A 19,399-nucleotide genomic window follows, 5' to 3' on the forward strand; every position below is an offset into this window, starting at 1 on the left:
CTCCTCACCCAAACCCCCCACCAACCTGGATGACTCTGTGCCATCTTCCTCCATAGGCCCCAGTGGGGGCTCAGCTGCCCCTACTGCTGCCGAGGGGCCCACCTCCAAACGCCGCCACTTGGACGTACCCTCAGCAGCTGTGGCCATGGACATGGTACCAGACTCCTTACTCCCTGAAGAGATGACAACCTGGGAGGGAAGCTGGGCCCTGCTCTCCGGCTAGCGGTGGAATCCCTGCCACTGTGCTCCACAGCACCGTCTCCACCCTCTTCATCAGTTGACGCTGCAGACAGGGATAGACAGATCACAGTGTTCATATACACACATGACAGTTGCACATGAGTGGCATTGTCAAACTTCACAGATGGCATCACACTCCCCAACACACAAATCATTTGAACCCAAACACATGCACAAATTAACAGGAATGGTGCAACAGGCAGCAGCATCCATACACACAAAGCAGCATGAACATCCAAAGGTCAGCCAGACGTCACAAGCAACACAGGGAGTGCCAAACACATGCACATATGCCACCAGACAGACATGTATCTGTACATCTCCACCACCTGTCACAGTGCAATGACAGGCAACTATGTCACATCTGCCAATTGCCTCACTACATGTCTGTGTCACATGAATCCATGGCGTATCACAGTTGCACACATGTCAAACACACACACACGCACATGCACACAGTGCATGTGCATGAAGGTGGAACCAGCATCCATGTGTCACACCCCAACCATGGCATAGTACATACACAGAAATGCCAACATGTGTGTGTCTCCACGTGCATTTGTGCATCATGCTTTGGAACACACACACCATTGTTGTGCATCACACATGACTGGACTCGCATGCGGCAGGCTCATGTCCCTGCACATACACATCCATACATAGGCCTTTCGAGACATATGTAAATGCTGCACACTCTTGGCATGCCTCAACATGCACTGCGTCCAATCAGTACACATGGACCATTACCGCTCGACTCTGGACGGGTCTGCCTCTCAAGGACCTGGAGGGGAAGCGCTGGGCATATGCGTTCCAGGACCCTCATCTGGTCGTCGGTAAGGCGGACCCGGCACCCCTCTGTCTCTGCTGCATCCAAGAGGTGCCGGGCCTTCCTGAGGGTCCTGGACCGAAAGTCCTGCCAGCGCTTATGGACGTGTGGTATGTCGCGGGTTGCCACCACCTCTGCGTTGATGGCAACCACGATGTCCGTCCAGATCCTTCTCCATCCATCCTTGTCGGCTTGTGTTCTTCCGAAGAGGGCATCATGATGCACAAGGACTTGCTCCACCAGGATGCCAACCTCTCCTGCTGAGAAGCTGGCAGCCCTCTGCCTCTTTGGCTGGGGGTTGCCAGTGGTCTCCGATGGTGTTTCCCCCGACATGGCAACTGGGTCCTGGTGCTGGGCTGTGGAGCAATGGAACTTCAGTCGGGAGTCTTCTGTTCCTGCAGGGGTGGTCACAGCAACTGGACCCCTGCAGATGGCTGACGTGTAGGCACCAAATAGCAGGGCACGTGGCCAGCAGGCAACAGGCAGCAGCAGATGGCTGGTGGGAGTTGGCTTGGGGCTCTGGGGAGCAGGAAAATGGCCTTTGGGCAGGAGCGTGGTCTTCTGTGTGTTTTCGCGTGGCCAGCTTGATACAGAGTGATTTGGCCCATGAAAAAACAGCACATCAGCGTGTAATTCGAGGAAAGGCCCTTAGCGCGTAAGCGTGTATGTGACATAATGCGCATGGGCATTTCCCTGGCACAAGTGCATAGTGATTCAGCACATGAAAAAACAGCACGTCCGCATGTTAATGCGTGTAATTCGAGGAAAGGGCCTAAGCGCGTAAGTGACGTGACGCATGCAGGCGTTTCCCTCGGCATGGGTTAAAGGTGAGCGGGGCCAGCAGTTCACTGTACGTGCCTTTCGTGGAGACCGACGCATGTGTTGCTACTTCTGGTTGTTTCATGCGCCATCACTACTTCACAGCGGATCAAGTACGTATCTCTTCTTTTGGCGGGGGTATTGGCTATGTGTGTTTTTCATTACCACGCTAGTCAGACGGTGAGTCGCGCACACTATTTTTCCCACTGCGGGTCCCCCTGTGTATCGCTTACCCTTTTTTAAGGTCATAGTAGCCTGCGTGCCCCACGCGTGTCCCACGCATACGTGTTTTTCGTGTCCCTGGGTGCCACCGCGTACTGCAGGAGGTTAATTCCACACATGTGAGCTACCGGGGGTTGCGTGCACGGTTTTACTGCAATTATGGGGTACCTGAGCATTGCGTGACCCATCACTTCACATACAGCCTTGCAGGCACACAGAGGTGCTGTTAACATCTAGTATCCCACCCCCTTCACCCCAATTGCCCAGGACAATTGTTGTGTACACCTACCATTGGCACTACTAGATCTGTGCCGGCACTACTACATCTGTGCCATGGTTGGGAGGCCACGAAAGGTGAGGGGCACCTCAGCTGGGCATACTCCACGTTGCGGGCATGGTCAGGGACCTTTTTGAGGGTAAAAAGGTACCCAATGAAGTGTTGCAAGAGACGAAGAGATATAGTTGCGGTGGGAAAGAAGACACAGCGGACACATTCAAGAAATAAAACTAAATGTATAGGGGCCAGGCAGGACTTGGGAACACCAAACAAGGTGGACGAAGAGTATAATAGTCCAGAGAAAATTAGAGAGGAGATTAGAAGTTTGGATGTTTGAAATGTAAGGAAGGGGCGTGCTTTACAGATATTGTATAGATGGAAATGGCAAGAACGTGAAGTTAGAGAGATATGGTGAGAGAAGGAAAGATTTGATTTGATGTGCAAGCCAAGGTTGCAAGCTGTAGTTGAAAATGAACTGTGCTGGCCACCCTTTTGCTCAGTGTATACTATTGCATAATTTGCAAGGAAATAAGTGCCAGGGCATGACTATTTTCTAGCAGGCATGTGACACTGTGGGCGGGCTGCTCCCCACAGTGTTGACACATTTGGGGTTCAGCTACAGCTCACACTTGCTCTTCGGGGCTGATGGATGCTCTAGGTATCATCACTTCATAATCAATAAGACACTGAGACAATAAGTGCTCCTCTCAGAAATAAGGGCCAGGGCTGCGCCCTGGAAAATACCCCCACAAATTAAGTAGGTTATGACAAACGTGCATGTTAAGGTGCTTTAATGGGTATCAGGTAATATTATCCCCACCAAAAATATCGCCATGTATATGGTCGTCGGGAACAGCCATAGGTGATATTTTTAGTGGGGGTTATGTTTGGGGTTTTGGAAGCAGGGGTTGCAGGGTTGTTCCCCGCTCCCTTTAAAATAATATGGGGGTTGCGGGGGTGTCCCACGCAGGTTCCATGCCTTAATATCGCCATAAAAATATGGCAATATTTTTGTATGGCGATATTTTTGCGGGGATATTAACACATGGAACCCTTTAATGTTCAATCAGAGAGACCTGGATTTGAAGATCATGTGCTTTCTTCTAAGACATTTCTCTCTGGCCATTGCTTCTCCAGCAGCTATATGAGTTTCATTTAGGGAAATAGGTTTTTAAGAAAGTTTTACACAACATCATGAGAAGCCTGGTCTGCAGTTCACCAACAATAAGGCATTCATGACCCTAATTGCCACACATGACCCTGTAGAGAACATCATAAATACCACACCACTTAAGTCACAAGTACCCCAAACAAGCCCTTCCCTGCAAGAGAGTGAGTCAGAGACAATAACATCAGCAACATTAGGTGTGCACTGCCAACATGTTTCTCTACACTGCCAGCATGTCCTGCTCAACAAACCCCAGCCACTGCTTTATCTCTGCAATGCCAAAGCAAAGGCACGGTTTTCGCAACTTATATGCAAAAGTAGGTGGGGGATATCGAAAAACAGGTGCATGGTTTAAAATGTCTTTATGCTCTGAATTTTGAGCTACAGAGACACACAGGTATGGCATGCAAAATGGCAGGTCCAAATATTGCAACAGTCTCGGATCAGTTATCTACCAGTCCACGCTAACCGGAAATATGCAGTACCCGGGGATGGTAAAAGGAACATCTGCACATGATTTGCATTTTTAAAACACAAATTAGGATGCAAACAGTGTCTCCATGTAAGAACGAGCCAGGCTTTTACTAGATTAACATGTTTTGTATGTGTTTGTTTATAGCAATACACATAATTACAGCGGTACACTGCTTACTTATGATAGTGAGAGCAGGTCATGGACTGTCAGTTGTAATGGCTTCTCCTGCTGGTGCGCCGGCGAGGGAGAAAACACATGGGGCTCTGCGGGCCGAGGCCTGGCTGCGGAGCATGAATAAAGGAGACGCACACAGTGGCTCGTGGTGTGCCCGGAACTGCCCCTGTCTTGGCGGGGCTTTTATTCAACGTGCCTCACGTCCCGCAACATGGTGACGTGAGGCATACACAACATTCTCCCTTTTTGTCAACAACTTAAAACACAACACACTAAATACAATCATGTCCAAACTGATTCAACTTAACTCTACTGTTCATTCTAGTCCAACACACATTATAGTCCTACCACTCATAGGCCCTCATTACGACCCTGGCGGAAAGTGACTGACCGGACCGCCACAGCGTAAATAGCGTTTCCGCCATTGCACGAAGGAGCAAAGTGCGGCCCATTCCGACCCATCGGGCACGAGCACCACGGCATGGCGGAAGTGCAAAGTCCGCGATGGCGGAAATGACCCCAAAACGGCCCACACCGCCGCCGTACGGCGCCCTAGGTGCAATACCGCCACCCATCACAGCGGACACCGCAGTGTGCGCCTACCGGAAAGTACGGTGACCGGAAATATACGGAAACGGAAGTAAAAACATGGGCCCGGAACGGGAAACATCCCGCCGTACACCTATAAAACCACTAAAACCACACAACCACCAAAAACACTACCCTGAGACACACCCCAACCCGTCATCCACCCTAGCGAAACCAAGAAAAATGGGAAAAGTAGCGAAGAAAGCGTGCGACCGCAAGCGGCAGGTCCACTTCTCCCGTGAGGAACTCACCGTGCTAACAGAGACCCTCCAGGAGAATGCTGCCGTCGTCTTCTCCACGCAAATGACCAGGACGGCACTTGCAAACAAGAAGGCCATATGGGCTCTGGTGGCACAGCGGGTAAGTGCGGTGGGGACCGCACCCCGCACCCCACAGCAATGCCGAAAGCGATGGGACGACCTGCGGATACGCGTCCGCAGCATACTCTCTGCCAACCGCAACATTGCCACAGCCACCGGGGGAGGTCCTGAATCACCCATCAAGTTGACCCCCTGGGAAGAAATCTGTGCCTCCACCATCGGAATGGAGAGCATAGAGGGAGTCGGAGGGATGGAGAAAGGAGTGCAGACATCCGAAGATTCAGGTAGGTGGGCCAGATAAAACAATGCCAAATCCACAAAGTCCATCCATGTGAAGTACCATGTGTCCACATAGTGCAACAGAAACACATGTCCAGGAGAACGTCCACACACATCGGCCTGATAGCGCACGTTAAAACCCACAATAAATACATAAATAATTAAAAACTCCTAAAACACGCACTACACGTGCAGCAGGCACACCCTAACTGCAGGCTGCCAAACAACTGCACCCTCACTCCACACACAAATGAAAGCACCTCCAAGGCCCCGACCCAAATCACCCTCAGGTACCACCCCAATGCATGTGATACAATGCCATTCCAATACCCACAGACCCATTAATAACCCTCGCCCTCCTTTACTCCACCACAGGGTCCGATCCAAACGACGAGCATCAGGACACCCCTACCAGCACACCTGCAAAGAGGGCCAAGACCAACGGCCAAAGACCCTCCACCTCAGCTGCACGCATCAAGACACGGCAGCAGCACAAATCAGGTGGCAGCACAGAGGAGGGAACATCAACAGGCACCCCAGCAGCCAGCATGCCCACACCACCACCACCACAGGTCCCCCCAACGGATGCCACAGAAGACACTGCCTCTGGTGGCAGCAGCACCATAGGTGACACCCCATTGATGGCAGCATGCTCCGACACAGAAGACGGGGATGTCGAAGTCAGATCCATCCATGACCTGTCCCAATCCCCCTGTCTGTCCCATCCCGTACAACATGAGGATACCACGCAGGGGCACCCACAAGACGACGACTGGCCATCCCCCACAAGCCCTGTGGCAAGGCAACATGAGGTCAACAGCCCCTCTGTGACACCCCCGCAAATGGCCATGGCCCAGCAGAGGCAACAGTCCCTCGACCAGTTAATCGTGCAACAGCAGCAACTGGCCACGCTCCTCAAGGACCATGCCGATGAATGTGGGGGCACTAAGGCAGACATAGAAACATCAACTGAGACACTTAGGGCAGAAATGGAGAGAGGTACAGAGACACTAAGGGCACAAATGGAGAGTAGCACCGAGAGCCTGGGAGTCCAAATGGAGAGAAGCACCGAGAGCCTGAGGGGGGAACTGCATGCGACGTCCAAGGACGTATGTGCCGAACTTGCCGCAGTGCGCCGTGTGCTCACTGAGCTCTCGCAAACTCTTAGGGACATGCATGGACGTGAGCAGGCAGAGACATCATCCGTTGCAAGTTCCGTCCAGGGCAGCCCCCAACGTAGATCTGGGAGGAACCTGCGCTCCACAGGCAGGGGTGCCCCTGATACCCGCAGAGGGGGCTTGCAATAGCGACTGCCCACTGACAATGAGCATCTTTGGACACTGGTGTTCGGGGGGGAGGTAGGAGGGTGGAGGGGGTGTGTTGGGCTCACTTGGGTGGCGGGTCGATAGGGTGTACAACATGATATCACATATGCCATAAACAGTGCACGATCAACCAATGAGATGTGTGGACATTGATCTTTGTGTACTAGGCCATCATAGGCGTACAGTCCATATTGTGCATGTCCCAGACACACACAGTGCCACGAGTCCCGTGTCCATGTATCAGCCACCAGGCGTGAGTGCTAGAAGCATACATCAATGAGATGCTGACGAATGTCACGGCCCTCCGGTGCCTCGCAGACTCCTTGAGGTGCTGCCACATCCCCACCCTCATCATGACCATCATCAGGTGCTTGCAGTTCTGCGTCAGGGGGCATGGGCACATTTCTACGTACGCACATGTTGTGGAGCATGACACATGCCATCACCATCTTTGCAACCTTCACATGGCGGTACAGGAGTGCCCCGCCAGACCTGCTGAGGCAGCGGAAACGACCCTTCAGTAGGCCGAATGCCTGTTCAATGACTACACGGGTACGTGAGTGGGCATGGTTGTAGTCCTCCTCATGCTGGTCCCATGGGTTCCGGACTGGTGTGAGGAGCCATCTCTTCAGTGGATACCCGGCATCACCTGTATGTGGACAATAAAGGTATTTTGAGGAATGCCATTGCTACGTACGCACCCCCCCCCCCTTCCTGCCAGGTCATTGCCGCATCACATACCCCACATCATCATGCATGAAATGAGACTCACCGAGTAGCCAGGATCTGTTCCCTGCGTGTCGCTCCATGTAGCGTGGTATTGTAGAGTTCCTCAAGACCATAGAATCATGGGTTGATCCAGGGAATCGGGCACAACAATGTGTAATGATCCTGTTGGCGTCACACACCATTTGTACATTCAGAGAATGAAATTGTTTTCGGTTGCGGTACTGGGCCTCCATGGCATGTGGGACGACCAATTCCACATGGGTGCAGTCGATGGCACCAATGCAACCCGGTATGCCGGCAAGTGCATGGAATCCCACTTTTGTGTTTGTAATTTCCTGCTCCGAGCGTGGTAGAGAGATGTAGTCGTCTGCGTGCTGCAGGAGGGCATCGAGCACTTGCAATAGTGTCCGTGAGAACAGTGGCTGAGAAATGCCATGCAACTGTCCGACTGTGTGCTGGTAGGTGCCTGTGGCCAGGAAGTGGAGTACAGACACCACCTTCAGTAGGGGTGGGATGGCGGTTGGGCTATCTATCATGCTGACAAGGTCAGCCTGTGTCATGTCCACAATGGCGGCTATGGTGTCCCGGTCCAAACGGTAGAGGGTGTGGATCTGCTCATCAGTGAGGTTGAACGGATGTGCTCAGAGGCGTGGGATTGCGGGCTGCCTGCATGGTGGTAGTGGCTGTGCTGGTGGCCCTTGCTGGCCCTGCCTTGGCCTCCTCCTCCTCCTGCGTCTCCTCCGTGCGGCCGGTTGTAGTTGGTGTTCGTCTTCTTCTTGGAGTTGGAGTACTTGCAGTGCTATCAGGTCCCCCGGGGCCAACATCGCGAGTCCTGCTGGTAGCATTTCGGTGTGGTTGTGGGAGGAGACTGGGTGTGCAATTTATGTGTTTTCAGGCTGTATGGCCTCCACCTGTGGTGATTCATTCCACCTGTGCAAACTGCTCTCCCCTTTGGCCGAGCACGTCCCGCACACAACGCTGCAATTCGAGGAATGGCATCTTGCTATTGCAATCATGTATTTGTACCCGATGGCCGTGTAACATTGGTTGACATGTTCATTCTGCTGTGGTCCCATTGTTTCACATACTATCTGTGCAGTCGCGAACAGACTTGTGAAGGGTCAGTGGAACGTAGTACTCGAGTAACGGTGGGCCCTCATGCATCACTGTACCGAGTTGCAACGACGGGCGGGGCGTCCCATTTGTGGGTGAAGGCAGTTGCCATTTTCACACACAGCCGCACTCGATGGATTAATTAGTGATTTCAAACGGCCACAGATGCCTCTTCGACGTGATGTTGCAAATGAGGAATTCGAAGGGCAGCACTTTCGGTTCTCAGCTAGGGGCGAGGAAATGCCCACAGGTCTGACTGCAAATATAACGTACTATTGTTCAATGTCCTTGAGACAGGGGCCATGGCGAGGATGCAATGATTGATATGAATGGTTTGGGATGCGCAATAGCGATGTGGACGATGAGGCCGGACGTTCCCAAATACATGTTACTTCACTACACTGGAATTACGGGCTGGGGCACTGTGGATTTTGCAGGCTGCATTACGCACAGACTCAATGGATATTTCTAATGTTATGTGAGTAAATATTCAGGCGTTTTAATCCCGGGATGAGGGAATGATGAATGGATGCATGGGCAGGTGATTTGATACAGAGTTTGCCATGTACAGGGCTTCTTGGAATCTATCCGCCTCCCCTGCGCTATGTGATGCAGGGCTGCCATAGTGGGACCATCGTCTATCTGGCCTTGTTGAGCCCTCCCTGTCTCGACGCGCCCTCAGACACTTGTGTCCATGCACGTTACCAATCCCATCTGATGGATTCTGTTTTGACAGACGCATGCACAGGTACACTCGTTTGTGATGGTGTTTACACCTCGATATAGATAGTTATGAGTCGCAAGTGGTTTTGGGGTGGTGATGATCCTTTGGAGTGGGCTAGCATGCATATGGCTGTGGATTTAGTGTGATCATTGAAGTGAGTTGTTGGAATGTAGTTCTGATGGCCATTCTGTTCTTTTTCTTTTCTTTTGGTTGACAGGTATCTCCTCCCCTTTTGCCACTGCCATCTGTATGCCACTCCTGCAGATGGCTTTAACTCCCGACACCTGCTGCTTCGTGTTAATCAGTGGAGCAGCATTACGATCTTATGGGACGATCGCCAATGGGCCACATGCCCTTACGCAGTACTGGTGGCTCGGAGCAACATTTCGGCCTTTCAGCTGGACTAGTGCCTCCCCATTGGGACGGCCCTGCGGTTCTGTGCACTTCCATGTTGCCTTTTCGTACGTGAATGTGGCTCTGTGTACCATGATGGAACAGGGCGTCACACAAGTAGTGGCTGGTCATTTCTTGCGGATGCAGCCCACAATGGTGAAATGTGTTTTGGAGTTCATGGCCTAATGGCTGTATGGGCTTGGTGATTTTGTTGTGCATTAAATTTCTATTCTGATTTGGCCCGTGTAGCGTTCTTCTTTGCAAGTGATGTGGCATATTCCTATTTGGGGAGCGATGTATTGTGAGGAGATCTGCATTGGGTTCCAGCTTCGGAGTTTAGTTGCGTGGTACTGTACTGGGCGCGTTTGCCTACGAAGCCCAGTGAGGTCAGGGATGGGGGCTGCCAATATGACTGTTTAAATGTTGTCATGCTCAGGGGCGGGGGATTGGGTTTTGTGTAACAGATGCCGGTCAGCCAGGTGGACTGGTGGAATGATGTGATTTTCGGAATATTGCTGGTCACAGGTGCCTGTGTTTGCGTGCGTTTCTTGGTGGGGGACTGTGGTCATGTCCATTGGGATGGCTTCTGTATTCGTGCCATCTGTGCCCTGCAGCTCCCATTGGCCCCTGTTGTGTTTCTTTTGTTCGTTGGCATGCATGGGTGACTTGTACATTTCACTGGTTGCATTGTGACTTCATTGCACCTACGGGGAGTTGTACTTTGTGGGCAGGGAGCGGTGTACAGGCACTCAGTGGGGCCGTTTACGGTTGATTCGCGATGCCGTACTTCTCACCATGGCGGAATGGTACATTCCGCCATGCTTGATGGCGTTAGGTACATGTCCGCTAGGGTCGGAATTAGCGTACCCTTGCGCCATGGTGGTGTTTACGGTTTGGCATGGCGCGCGCGCGCGTGCTTGATGCAGTTAGCGTTGGCGTTCACTACGGTGTCGCTAATGGCTTCGTACTTTGCGGTGACGGGTCATAGTCGCACCGAGCGCTATTCGATGGCGGTATTGCATTTCCGCCATCGTTTTCCGAATTCCGCCAGGGTCGTAATGAGGGCCATAGTCTCCTAACTTTTCTGGGGCTCTCGGTGCAGTTCTTAGTGAGTAGTGCCCACATCTAGGGGTTGTCCCCCCAATCGTGTTCAGTTGCAGCTCAGCTGCCTTACTTGGAGACGACTCCCTCGGTTCCTCTAGCAGTCCGTCTATCTTGTGCTACTCGGTCGACCCCTCCTCGGGTTGTTGGTCCTCATCCTCCGGCAGTGACCCTGCTTCCTCCGAGGGCTGCTGGTCACCATCAGTCAACATTTGCCGTGGCACTCCCTTGAACCAAGATGCGTTCCTGGTGATCTGTCGTTGCCCTCGTGTGGGCGTTATCATGGTTCCTCGCCTTTGAGTTATGGTCCAGGGTGTCACGTCATATTGGGTGTCCAGTTTCGTTTTCAAGGGGTTCCTCTTCACCAACACTTGATCACCAACTTGGTGTCTGGATTCCTTTGCATGTCTCTTGGTGCTCATGCGCTCATTCGCTGTGATCCTTCTTTGGTGAGTGCGCTCACTGTCATAGGCATCTGTGCCCCGGCTTGGGTGGTGTGGAATTGATGAATTTATCACTGTCCCATACATGACATCTGCCGGTGGTAACCCTGTGGTTCTGTGGAGTGTCACTCTGTAGTTCCTCAGGAATTGATACAGGTCCACCCTCCAGGGGCTGGAGTGTGCCTGGGAAAAGCGTAGCACCTTGTTGAGGGTACGCATGAATCTCTCCACATCTCCATTGGCTTGGGGTACTCATGAACCTCTCCACGTCTCCATTGGCTTGGGGCCATCTCGGCGTGATGTTGTGATATTGAATGTTCAGATCATCCAGGTATTTCTTGATTTCCGCCCCTTGGAATGGTGGCCCGTCGTCACTCCGGATGCGGCGAGGTAGGCCATGGGTGGCGAAAATCTTCTCCAGAGCCGGCATCACCATGTCTGCAGAGGTGGATGACACGATTTCCACCTCAGGTTATCTTGAGTAGTTGTCGATTGCCACTAACAGGTACGTGCCTTCCTGGACCGTGCAGAAGTATGCTGATCACATCCCATCTGGATGACACCCGTTCTGCTGCTTGTATGGGTTCAGGGCTCAGTGGTGCGCTTGTGATCTGACTCAGTAGGCATGCTGTTATAAGTTGTCCACCTTGGTGTCAATGTGCGGCAACCATACTCTGTGTCTGATCCTGGCTTTGGTCCTAACCATGCCTTGGTGACCTTTGTGGGCCAGAGCAATGACTCTGTCTTGAAGCCCTACGCGTATGACAATCCGAGCTCCTCTTAGTATGAGGCCTAACTTGATGACGGAGAGGTCTTGTCGTACCGGGAATATGCCCGTGAGGAAGTCTATGGCTTCGGGCGTGTACGTTTCGCAGAAACGATTTCCATTCGCTGGAGATGATGAAGTCCTTGACGAGGTCACAACAGGCGTCAGCTTGGGTAGCTTGTATGATGTCCTTGATGCTGATCGCTCTGGGTTTCATCATGTGGACGACCTGGCAGATGTGTTCCTCGGTTTCCTCTGCCACATTCACTTCCCTTGGCTTGGCCGCTCTCGGGTGTCTGGATAGGAAGTCTGCGGGGTTGCTAGTGCCAGGTTGGTATATCAGTTCAAATTTGTACTGTTGCAGGTGTAACAACCATTTCCCTATCCTTGCCGGGGGGTGTGAGGAGGATCCTGTAAATATGGGAATGAGAGGCATGTGGTCCATGTATGCTTTGAATTTTCCTCCATACAGGTATATGTTAAAGTGGCGGTAGCCCCACAGTACCGCAATGGCCTCGTTCTCAATGTGGGAGTACCTTTGTTCAGTGGGAGTTAAAGCACAGGACATGTAGGCAATCGGCTTGGTCTCACCTGTCGGGGCCACTTGGACCAGGATCGCCCCGAGGCCGACGGGGCTGCCGTCAACATATAGTTCTTTTGCCATTGTGCCATTGCCACAGTACGCCATTGTGGTGTCGGCCGATAGGGATGTCTTGATCTGCTCGAAAGCCTCCTGGCAGTTGGGGCCCCAGGTCCATTTAATGTTCGATTTCGTGAGTTCCCTGAGTGGCTCGGACATCGTTGCCAGGTTGGGGTTAAATCTCCTGCAGTACATCACGATCCCCAAGAAGCTGCATACTTCAGTAGGTGATGTTGGGGGTGAGGCTTCCTTGATGTCTGCGACCTTTTGTGGATCAGCTGAGACTCCTGCGCCATTAAACATGTATCCGAAGAAGATGATTTCATCCTTCATGAACTCATACTTTTCCCTGTGAATGGTTAACCCTGCGGCCACCAGCCTGCTAAGAACCATCTCGAGGCAACGCATGTGTTCTTGCTTGTCGCTGGCGTGGATGAGAATGTCATCACTGACATTGAGTACTCCCGGGATGCCCTGTATCACTTCCTGGATGGCTTGCTGAAAGACTTCGGCCGCTGATGATATGCTGAAGCTCAGTCTTTTGTATCAGCGCAGACCCAGGTGCGTGGAGCACGTCGTGATGTACCTCGAGTCCCGATGCATTTTCACCTGATGGTCTCCAGCATTGAGGTCAATCTTGGAGAACACCTTTGATCCAGTAAGGTCTGTGATGATTTCGTCCAGTGTTGGGGTGATGTGCCGTTCCCGCTTGATGGCTGCATTGTGGAGGCGCATGTTGATGCAGATCCTCACCTTCCCCGGTTGTTTTGGCTTCTTAGTCACCACCATGGGTGACACCCACCGAGCCAGTAACCTCCTCTATGATACCGGCTTTCTCGAGTTCATGCAGCTCCTTTTCGACTAGGTCTCTCATGTGAAAAGGTGTCCGTCTGTGGCACACCGCTCGGGGCTGCACTGATTTGTTGATATGGAGTTTGATGAGTTTGCCTTTCAGGCATCCGATACCTTTGAGGAGGACTGGGTGCTTGTCAAGGAGGCTGGCAATGTCTGATTGGTCTGTGATGTTGCAGACAAAACGTATCAACTCTAGGTCTTCCTCTGCATCCCCACTCAGCAGGCACTCGATGCCCGAGTCAACGACATACACCTTGGATTGTATTGTTCGGTCGCCTCTGCTGAGAGTTGTCCGAAGACGTCCTACCACTGGTAATGGAGTTTCGTACCCGTAGTTGAATAGAAGCATGTCTGTTTTCTTTAGGACTGGGGGGAGCATAGCTTTCAGAACATGGTAGCCGGCATGTCGTTCACCAATGCCCTGGTGTCGATTGTCAATTGAGTCTCTTGGACTTGAATGGCTACTAGGCATTTCCATCTTCTTTGCCTTTTTGTCGACTTTGTGCCTCTGTGGTCAAGTGCTGAAACTAGGTAGAGTTTCCTCCCTCTTCTCAGTTGTCCACTATCTGTCTCTTTTTTTGTGATGCCGTCGCCATCACCTTCTTCATCGGTGGATGAGTTGGCCGTCTCGACACAGCGGGCATTGGCCTGTTTCTTTTTCTTCTGGGCCCCTTTTTCTTGTTGTGGCGGGGGGCATTTTGCGGGTTCTGACGATCTGCAGACTCTTGAGTAGTGATCCTTCTGGCCACATGCTCCGCACGTGGTTCCCTGTGCTGGACAGTTTCACCTTCCATGACGTATGCCTCCACACCATCCACATTCGGCGGGCTTTGGGGTTCTTCATTGCCACCGAGATGGATTGTTTGCATCGCTGGAGTCTTCTCTTGATTGTTGCCGGCCGGTGATCTGCGCTATTGTCGTTGTCCTCGGTGTTAGCTGGAGCTTCTGCAGGGTGGTGCTCATGTGTGCCGCCCTCGTATGTGATAGTTCCCTCTGACGTCCGTATTCAAGGATTCTGGCCAGTGAGATGCCCTTTTCGCTCAACACCATCCTGCATAGTTTTTCAGAGTGCCTGCCATTGATGACTTGGCGTCTGATCTATTTTTCGACGTTGTCAATCTCACATGAGAGCGTGAGTTTTCTGAGTCTCGTGTGATATGCGTCGAGCATTTCCTCTACTAGCTGGATGGTGGTGCAGAAAATGAACGTCTCGTAGTCTGGGTTAGTTGTGGCATGAAATGGGCTGTGAGAGCGTCCTTTGCTAGCTGGTAGACGTCTAAATCATCTCCGATGACGAGCAAGTTGAAGATGCGTAGGACTTCGTCACCCACGTTGAGTAGGAGGTGTGACCTCATTTTCCTGGGTGTTGTGATGTTGTTGCATTACATGGCCATTTCAAACTTTCTGGACCCGCAGCAGCCATCGGGTGCCCACAGATGAGGGGTCTGTGTAAAGGTTAAAAGGTCTGAATGCCATTGTGGTACCTCCTTGCGGTCGCGAGGACGGTGCTGTGGGTCTCAGGTTGGCCGCAATCCTCGATGGCGTGCTAGGCCTGGGTGTAGATAGGCCTGTCGCCATGGTGCGCTGAAATGAGGGCTGTGGTGGAGGGCGTGCGCCTGAAATGTCCTCACCTCAGGGGGTGGATTGTAGCTGGCGGTGCTGTGTTGACTGGGCTGCCTGGATGTCTGTTGGCTTGCTCCAAGCATGGGCTCCAAACATGCAGTGGCAATGGTGTAGTTCTTGTGAGATAAGAAGAGAGGTGTTTTCACTTTTTTTGTGAAGAAAAACATTTTTTTTAAAGAAAACATTTTTTTTTCCGGTGGGCCCCCCACCGTGTTTCCAAAAATGTGTTATTGTTGAAGCACACGCACGTGATGTGATATGGTTTGTTTCATCGTCGCCAGTGTAATGGCTTCTCCCGCCGGTGCTCCGGCAATACGAGAAAACACGTGGGGCTCCACGGGCCGAGGCCTGTCTGCGGAGCATGAATAAAGGAGACGCACACAGAGGCTCGTGGTGTGCCCAGAACTGCCGTCCTCCTGGCAGGGGTTGGGCTTTTATTCAACGCGCCTTACGTCCCGCAACACGGTGACGTGAGGCGTTCACAAAATCAGTGTCAGTACAGCTCAGAGAGGCACAGCAGTGTGATTCCATGAACAGAAGATGGTGACTCCTGACTCGGATTCACTGGATCCAGAAATGGTTGGGAACTGAGGATGACACAGGGGCAACGCCCCACGCAGAGCAACAGACGTTTTAAATCCCGGATCTGCGCTAAGAAACCAAACTCAGGTATGGTATTGGGTGTGTTATAAAAAAACAATTAAATAAATAAATACATGCTACTATAATTTGTGATACAAAAATAGTGCCGTTGCATCATATCCCCTTATGGAATCGGAAAGTAACTGACTACTCTGCAAAAATTCTGCAATGACCAAAGTTTAGTTGTCGTCATGACAAAAACAGTTTGCCAATGCTCTAGGTCTTTCAAGGTATCCTTTAGGATTAACGGGAGACATTATTCAACAAGTCAACCAATTTGAGGGAAGATTGATGGCTAAATGGCCAAATTTGATTCATGGTCAAATTAAGTTGAGCATAGTATTCTAAATCAAAGATAAGGAGCAACAATGACATTTGGTCACAGAATTAGGTGGAGGGTGACACTCACGACAAACAAAATATATATAAAGCTGATGTGCAGTCTGTTATCTTTTACGGGCTGATTCATGGGCGTATGCATCAGTGAATTCTCTTAAAGCCATTGAAAACATTCTTTAGAAAAATGATTGTCTTTACTGAAAAGTGCCTCTACCGCATCACTATATCTTGAAGTGGGTGTGTACCCAATTTATTAAGCAGCGCTTTTCAAAGAAAAATAGGCTTCTTGTGCTTCTGCCAATTCAGTAAATGGACCTGCATGGACATGGCTGTTGTATATAAAATCTTGTTCAACTCATCCTTATCTAATTCACCTATGGAATACCATTTAGGCTATTCCTTATGGGATGAGTAATTATATTAAAGCTGTGTTTGGTTGTTTCCTCCCACATATTTTTCAGTAACCAAAATGTATTCCAAGGGGAACCCCATTGGTGTCAATTTGGTCACAACTTATTTCATTTATTTTATTGTATTTGTTTATAAAGAACACAGCAGCCCAAAGGCACTGTGGCACTGTTACAGATGCAAGTTACATTTGCTCACAGTTGTGAACAACTTGTCTTAGTTCTTAACCTCCCGCTGACGATCATCCATATTCCATCCAAGAAGTCAGGAACACTTCTTGAATATCTGCATCAAAAAGTGTTCACCTGTGCTCACTCTCCTTACAATAACCATCATTGCTCTTCTGTTCTGATGGAATATTCTACCTTCGTTATGCCCATGTGAGATCTCTAATATTGCCCGAGTTTTGCTGCCTTCAGTGGCTTTGATGTGAATGATCGGTTCCCACTTAAAAAGTGTTTTCAAGATAAAAGATACATGTACCCTTATTTTAAACTGTTCTGGATTGGTAGATCAGAGTATAAAAGCAAGGGATACTGCTATTACGCCTTCATTTACCCCTCTGCCCCATTCACCCAAAGAGGGAGTAAGGGTATAGTGAGGAGATAAGAACTCCACTGTTCCTATCCGCTCCATCTCATATGACACTTCATGTTGTTATGCCTGCATGTTCATGCAGACATATAACAAATGTATTCCTATGAAATCCGCCTCGGTTTTGCACCTGGTCAAGAGCAGGGAGATTTCATAGTAATCTATTAGTAGAAGCTGCCAGCAACGGGTATTTGTAGGTGGTATTTACTTGTTTATTATAAATAAATGTATGATTAAAATCGAGTTTGTCTTCCTTTCCACTCTCCCTTTCCACCCTGTAGAGGGGGAGCTAAGTGTCCGCACTAAAAGGTCTGCCCCCATGCTGCCTATATGTTGGGAGAAGGAATGTGAGACAAGAGCAGTACCAGTGAAAATAACAATACCGAGAAGAATCTTGGAAGTAAGGTACCCATTGAGAAAGCCATATATACACACACACGACAATATGATGGGCATTTGAATGAAATCGCGGAAGAAGTGTGAAAACTGAGCAAAGGAGAAAATTGGTGACGTCATGCAAAGCAGGGCTGATTCATCCAGAAGAGATGCAGAGGCGAGGGAACATAAACATTTTATAAAGATCCAAGGAGGAGGTGTTAGAGATGAAGATACTCATGCTACAGAACCGATGAGGAAAATGTCAAGTCATTTTACAATTGTACAGATGCAGTAACGCAAGTAGACAAAGAAGTTTTCTTGATTGTGGGGTTGTGTCAACATATATGCATAGGAATGTATGGACTATGGATTATTCCACAACGCATTTTAGCAGAGCTGGACCCAGTAAATAGAAACGCTTTTCCAGTGTGTCACAGTTAGATATCGGAATTTAATAAGGGAGGTGAAATCAAGAAAGGCTTGGCTGGCCCAGTACTAATACATGAATTAAAGTTCCTCCATCCACACAACGCAGCAGTGGACGCACCACTCAACCTGCAAGTCCAGGTACAGGCACTAAGCACCCAGACACCATGTCTGAATTTGAATGGAGAGAAGATGAACAGACACTTGACCTAGCCAACAACTTTAAAGAGGTTCTAGGGAGTTTGTTGGCAGATGCTGTGGTGCAGGGAATCAGTCCCTTACAAGACAGACTGGCTCTGCTACAATCGATACTGAGCCAGCCTCGTAAAAGCACCCAGGTGATACATAGCACATCTGCCAAGACCACAGATCCAGTCTATAAGGGGTGTAGAGAGACCGGTAAAAGGAAATCCTCTATTGACCCATGGGTCATTCTCAACAGGTGAACAAAGAGGCCCCAGAGCCTGCTGACGGCTTCAGAAAGCTGAAAGATGCCTTCCTACAGAAGTCAGCAGTGCCAAACCTCAAGTCCCCCGGGGAAGATGGGTACTGCACTCGAGGACTCTGAAGAAGTGTCTCCAGAGGTGGTACTGTCCTCGCAAGAGGAAGAGGAGAAGCCAGAAGAAGACTGGCCAAAGCGGTCCAGGGGCAAAAGAGCCCGGAAAGAGAAACATACAGAGGGTGAAGATGAGGAGCTAGCAGACATGTTAAAACTGGAGAATATCAGAAACCCCAGGTCAACGGACTAGCAGCCCTCACAGAGAGTATCAAAACGCATGGCCCAGCGGCTCAGGAAAGCACTGGACAAAGAATCAAGACAGCGCATGAGGGCATACTGCCCAGACAAGATTGACCTGGTAAAGTGTCAGAGGCACCAGAATTGGACCCAGAAATGCTGGCCTTTGACACTAAGACTATTAGAGACCCACACAAAGGAATAGACAAGTCCTGGAGAAGCTGCCAATTGAGGGTACTAGATCTAGCAGGTCCACTAGTGAAAATAATGGAACTAGCAGAATGTGCAAGAGAAATCAAAGAGGAGGGATACCCATGACGCACTGACAAACTGGGCCCAGAGAGCAGTCTGTCTGCTCGGAAACGCAAACTGCGTGATATCCTCAGAGAGGAGGAGGGGTCTTTTACTTTACCAAGCACTTTACCAAGCCACATACAAAGCAGGAGAAGCAGCACAAGTACTCCTGTTCGGAGAGACCTTCGGGAAAGAGATGGGGAGGTTTTTTAGGAACCTACACCTCACCAGAGAAAGCCCAAGCCTCCATATGGAAGATCTTTCCAAGAGTTTTTGCATGGACCGGCAGCTATAGGGGTTGTGCAGCCAGTCAATTCCACGGCACAAGGAGACCTCAAAACAATAGAGCACATTACTGGGAGAACAGGCAGCAAGACTTGTTAACCAGAATAGATCTGAAAGATACCTACCTCACGCTACCGGTCCAAGAGGACTGCCAACCATTTCTAGCATTCATCTGGGAAGGGACATTCTGGCAATTC

The 19,399-nt window shown here is 50.4% G+C and overlaps 1 protein-coding gene across 1 annotated transcript in view; it reads right to left on the reverse strand.

Moving 5' to 3' along the window:
* The window catches only part of LOC138467086 (vomeronasal type-2 receptor 1-like), a 64,083-nt gene extending 50,726 nt beyond the window's left edge, over positions 1-13,357 (reverse strand). Inside the window, exons 1-2 of the mRNA XM_069607237.1 lie at positions 13,209-13,357; positions 12,083-13,046 (exon numbers count right to left, since the gene is read on the reverse strand). Of these exons, the coding sequence (XP_069463338.1) occupies positions 12,083-13,046; positions 13,209-13,357 (1,113 nt within the window). The remainder of the gene's footprint in view (positions 1-12,082; positions 13,047-13,208) is intronic.
* Positions 13,358-19,399: the final 6,042 nt, after the last annotated feature.

This window comes from Ambystoma mexicanum, chromosome 1p, assembly GCF_040938575.1.
Source record: "Ambystoma mexicanum isolate Mex_15411 chromosome 1p, UKY_AmexF1_1, whole genome shotgun sequence".
NCBI lineage: Eukaryota > Metazoa > Chordata > Amphibia > Caudata > Ambystomatidae > Ambystoma > Ambystoma mexicanum.